This window comes from Hippocampus comes, unplaced genomic scaffold (genome assembly GCF_001891065.2).
Source record: "Hippocampus comes isolate QL1 unplaced genomic scaffold, H_comes_QL1_v1.1 scaffold266, whole genome shotgun sequence".
NCBI classification, from domain to species: domain Eukaryota; kingdom Metazoa; phylum Chordata; class Actinopteri; order Syngnathiformes; family Syngnathidae; genus Hippocampus; species Hippocampus comes.
This window is the reverse complement of record NW_017804839.1, coordinates 257,951-263,406: the sequence shown is the minus strand read 5'-3', so window position 1 is coordinate 263,406 and position 5,456 is coordinate 257,951. Positions and strand designations below refer to the sequence as shown.

The 5,456-nt window shown below is 41.6% G+C and overlaps 1 protein-coding gene and 1 long non-coding RNA gene across 3 annotated transcripts in view; both read left to right on the top strand.

Moving 5' to 3' along the window:
• The window catches only part of LOC109515824 (uncharacterized), a 6,554-nt gene extending 5,223 nt beyond the window's left edge, over nucleotides 1-1,331 (top strand). The window contains exons 2-3 of the long non-coding RNA XR_002168266.1: nucleotides 877-941; nucleotides 1,283-1,331. This is a non-coding gene — a long non-coding RNA (uncharacterized LOC109515824). The remainder of the gene's footprint in view (nucleotides 1-876; nucleotides 942-1,282) is intronic.
• Nucleotides 1,332-3,262: 1,931 nt separating this feature from the next.
• Nucleotides 3,263-4,175, top strand: LOC109515796 (transcription termination factor Rho-like). Of its 2 annotated transcripts, none has more exons than XM_019869825.1 (2): nucleotides 3,263-3,870; nucleotides 4,033-4,175. In XM_019869825.1, exons 1-2 carry the CDS (start codon nucleotides 3,289-3,291, stop codon nucleotides 4,042-4,044), a joined length of 594 nt encoding a protein of 197 aa, XP_019725384.1. In that variant the 5' UTR covers nucleotides 3,263-3,288; the 3' UTR covers nucleotides 4,045-4,175. The 2 variants fall into 2 exon arrangements, with proteins under 2 accessions (XP_019725384.1, XP_019725378.1); XM_019869819.1 differs by having other exon boundaries at nucleotides 3,263-3,966.
• The last annotated feature ends 1,281 nt before the right edge of the window (nucleotides 4,176-5,456 follow it).

Sequence of the window (5,456 nt, the reverse complement as noted above, 5' to 3'; positions counted from 1 at the left end):
GGGGGTGGTGGGGGGGTGATATATTCTTTTATATTAGTGTACACTGCACCCAAAGCATTCTTTCAGTTTCACAACAAAGTTTTTAAAAATTAAAATAAAAAAAGAAGTCAATTTTAACCGAAGGTGGCGCATGACCTGCCTCACCAGAAGTTATTAGTGGTCAACAGTCTGCAATTGCAGCTTGTGATCACAGCTGTTGCGATATATCCTTTGAAAAAATATTCTCACTCAAAGTTTGTTTCATCTGCAATTCACCGATGGCACTGGCAAAGAATGTGAATCTGGAGCATTACAAAACATAACACATGAGCTTGGGTAATGATGGTCTTACACTTAGCACACTGTTAAAGTGAGTCCCATGCCTCTACATCAGTTCTTTCCCAAGGTCGGCAGTGATTTCCTTTTCAGAAACTCTTGTATCTTTTTTGTCCATGCTCTGGGCCATTTTGGCATGCATGCGTGCGTGGATGCGTATGTGTGAGTGCATGCGTGCCTGTATGTGTGCACGTGCGGTCGATATATTGAAAAGTAGATCTTCAAACAAACAAAAAAAAAAAAATAATTGGGGAGCCCTGGCTTAAAGGAACTCCAATGAGAATTTACCACAGTTTTGATGATGATGAACAAAAAACAAGCGAACATAACAGCCCCGCGTGGTGGGATGCCTCCAAGTGGCGCGAGGGGGGAACGCCCCGCGGGGCTCTTTGACCCCAGACGCGGCGAAATGGCCACCAGCCGGTGGGGAATATTACAGATGACCAAGACAACACCCAATGAGACTATTTAATGAGACTACGATATAAAAAGTGGTGTCCAGCAAACATGAAAACGTGTATGTGTGTTTGTGCGTGCGCGTGTGAGTGCGAGTGCTTGCAGAGAGAAAAAGAGGCTGCAGTTGGGAAAGAGTTTTTTGGTCCCGCCAGACCTCATAAACGAACGTGGTAAGCTAAAATGTGTTTCGAAATAATTTTGGAGCACTGCAATACTGAGCAATATTTGCCATCAGTATGTGTGAAATGTGTTTGTGTCCGAATTACACTGTTGTGCATGTACTGTGAAGACTTAGCATAGTAAAGTGATTCTCATGAATAAAAAGGCTATCTAGCTCAAGCCTATAACACTTGGTTGAAAAGAACATTTGAATTGAGAACATATTCTGCTTAAGTTTTTGTTTCTTTCTTCTTATCTTTTATTTTATATATTTTTTTAAGCCGTGCTCTTATTTTTGACAAGAATCCTTGATAATAATTTCTTTGGAATAATAGCTATCCCGTTCCTTCAGCTCTCAGATAAAAGATTCCAAACTGCACGATTGTCTCAAGCAATTCTGTATCAGGGAGGCACATGCAAAAGTGAGAAACCTTGAACTGCTTCCAAAAGGTTAAAAGCTGCACGTGACAGAGGGGAAATTGCCTACTTAAGGCATGACAAACTCATAGTCTACCCCCGCACCAGTACTCCCAACACAACAGGCTCAAGTCCAACACATGGCATGCTGAGAACTGATCACCACCAGACAAAAAAACTCTTTGACTTCACTGAAATAGGAAATACACACCAAAAACATGGAATTCAAAACCTTTGATGATGCTGACCACAAGACATTCGACCCCGAGAACAACTTGGACCGGGACAATCATTTCTTCAATCATAATCACAGCATCACAAACTCCCGAGTATTACATGGACGAAGAATTCAACACAAATGTAGAACTGGAAAATACACTTTCAGTGATACACTTAAACAGTAGAAGTCTCTATAAAAACTTCACAAAAATCAAATAATACCTGACTATATTTAATACATTTAAAATAATTGCCAAATCAGAAACTTGGCTTGACAATGAGAAAACAAGTGAAATAAAAATTGAAGGATATGAAATGTTTGCAACAAATAGGGAAAACAAAAAAGGAGGGGGGGTTGCAATATATGTAGACCACGCTCTACGATGCATTAAAATCGAGAGCCTGACAAACACAATAGAGAACCTAATGGAATGCCTAACTATTGAAATACATATTAAAAAGGCATCAAATGTCATAAGTTGCATCTACAGGACACCAGGATCATGTCTTGACACATTCAATAATAAATTGACAGATATGCTGTTACTCCAACGATAAGAAAATATGAATAATATGTGGCGACTTTAACATCGACTTATTAAACCCAAATGGACATAAAAAACAACAGACTTCATAATACTACATTTAGCAACAGTCTTTTCCCAGTAATCCTGAAACCCAGTAGAATTAACAGTTGATATGGCCACATTAATATATAATATATTTATCAATAAGATTGACCATAAAATGGAAAGTGGACTTCTCATTACTGATATAAGTGACCACCTACCCGTCTTTGCAGTCTTTCATAATTATTTTGATAGAAAAACTAAATCAACAGCTCACATATCAGAAATAAGACTCAGAACCAAACACTCCATCGCAGCTTTCAAGCTAGACCTAGAAAAACAAAAGTCGTCCGAGGTCTGTTCAAACGAAGACCCAAATACTGCGTTCGACGCATTTCAGTCAACCTTCACCTCCTTATATGATAAACATTGTCCAGTAACTAAAGTCTCCAGAAAGTACAAAGACCTTAGTAACATGGATAACAAAAGGCATAGAAAACGCATGTAAAAAGAAAAACAATTTATACAAATCGTTTATAAAATTGAGAACTAAAGATGCTGAAATAAAACATAAGACCTATAAAAACAAATTAGTAAATATTATAAGAACTAGTAAGGGAGATCATTACCATGCATTATTAGAGCAGAATAAAAGCAACACTCAAGAAATATGGAAACTATTAAATCATGTAATCCGAAATAGCTCTAAAAAAGCATATTATCCAGAGTACTTTATTAAAGACAAAAAATACTATTATTGAGAAAACTGCAGAAATAGCTGATTTTTACCCAAAAAGAGGTAAACGACATGAAAAAAAATCTAATCTGTCAAACTGGCCATTCCAAAGACATGCAATCAGAAATCTACAAAATATGCGACAGCATGCTAGCATTAACAGACAAGATGGACTACTTGGAAGGACAGTCAAGAAGAAACAACTTGGTAATTGATGGAATTGAGGAAACACCGGGAGAAACGTGGACTGAAACAGAGGAAAAAGTTCAAAAAATCCTCAAGGAAAAGCTGCTGTTACAGGGACAAATTGAGGTGGAGAGAGCTCACCGCACAGGAAGACATGAACCTGGAAGACCTCGACCAAGGTCAGTTGTGGTGAAATTTCAAAAATACAAAGACATTCACATACCAAAAAGCATGGACTTCGAACCCTTTGATGACCCTTCGAACCCTTTGATGACTTCCAACCCTACTGACCACAAGACATTTGACCCTGAGAACAACTTGGACCTGGACATCAACTTTTTCAAGACCAACCGACCGCAAGGGAGCCAGAGACGACCGACCGTGAGGGAGCCAGTGACAATCGCGAGGAAGCCAGCGACGACTGCAGGGAAGCCAGCAACCGCGAGGAAGCCGGGAGACAACCAGCCAGCAACCACCGTGAGGGAGCCAGTGTCGACCGCAAGGGAGCCAGAGACGACCGAGAGGAAGCCAGCGACGACTGCAGGGGAGCCAACGACCGCGAGGGAGCCGGGAGACAACCAGCCAGCGACCACCGCGAGGGAGCCAGAGACGACCGACCGTGAGGGAGCCAGTGACAATCGCGAGGAAGCCAGCGACGACTGCAGGGGAGCCAACGACCGCGAGGGAGCCGGGAGACAACCAGCTAGCAACCACCGCGAGGGAGCCAGCGACGACCGCAAGGGAGCCAGGGACGACCAAGAGGAAACCAGCGACGACTGCAGGGGAGCCAGCGACCGCGAGGGAGCCGGGAGACAACCAGCCAGCGACCACCGCGAGGGAGCCAGAGACGACCGAGATGAAGGCAGCGACGACTGCAAGGGAGCCAGTGACCGCGAGGGAGCTGGGAGACAACCAGCCAGCAACCGCAAGGAAGCCAGCGACGACCGCGAGGGAACCGGGAGACACCCAGCCAGCCAGCGAGCCTGAGGGAGCCGGGAGTCAACCAGCCAGCGAGCGTGAGGGAGTCTGCGACGACCGCAAGGGAGCCAGCGACCACGAGGGACCCGGGAGACGTCCAGCCAGCAACCGCGAGGGAGCCAGCGACAACAGCGAGGGAGCCAGCGATGACAGCGAGAGAGCGAGTGACAACAGCGAAGGAACCAGCGATGACCGCGAGGGAGCCAGCGACGACATCGTGAGAGCGGGAAATTCACATCTCAAGAACATGGACTTCCAACCCTTTGAAGATACTGACTATAAGCCATTCGACCCCGAGAACAATTTGGACCCGGACAATAACTTCTTCAAGAACAAACAAAGGGTAACAAACTCTGACTATTACCTAGATGAACAATTCAACACGAATATAAAATTGGAAAATGCACTTTCAGTAATACACTTAAACAGTAGAAGTCTCTATAAAAACTTCACAAAAATCAAAGAATACCTGACTAAATTCAATAAATTTAAAATAATTGCCATATCAGAAACCTGGCTTGACAAAGATAAAACAAGTGAAATGGAAATAGAAGGTTATGAAATGTTCGCAACTAATAGGGAAAACAAAAAAGGAGGGGGGGTTGCAATATATGTAGACAAAGCACTTAAATGCAGTAAAATCGAGAGATTGACAAACACAATAGAAAACCTAATGGAATGTTTAACCATTGAAATACATTATAAAAAGGCAACAAATATCATCATAAGTTGCATCTATAGGACACCAGGATCATGTATTGACACGTTCAATAAAAAACTAACAGATATGCTCAGCTACTACAACGATAAGAAAACACGAATAGGTGGTGACTTTAACATTGACTTATTAAACCCAAATGGACACAAAAAAACAACTGACTTCATAAATACTATGTACAGCAACAGCCTTTTCCCAGTAATCCTGAAACCTAGCAGAATAACACTTGACACGGCCACATTAATAGATAACATATTTATAAATAAGACTGATCATAAAATGGAAAGTGGACTTCTCATTAATGATATAAGTGACCATCTACCTGTCTTTGCAGTTTTTCCAAATTATTTTGATAGAAAAGCTAAGTCAACAACTCACTTAACAGAAATAAGACTAAGAACCCAACGCTCCATCGATGCTTTTAAGCAAGACCTAGAAAAACAAAACTGGACCGAGGTCTACTCAAACGAAGACCCAAATACAGCGTTTGAAGTATTTCAGTCTACCATAATCTCCTTATATGATAAACATTTTCCATTAACTAAAGTCTCCAAAAAGTATAAAGACCCAAGTAAGCCATGGATAACGAAAGGCATAGAAAACGCATCTAAAAAGAAAAAAAATTTATATAAATTGTTTTTAAAATTGAGAACTAAAGAAGCAGAAACAAAATATAAGACCTATAAAAATAAACTAGTAAAGA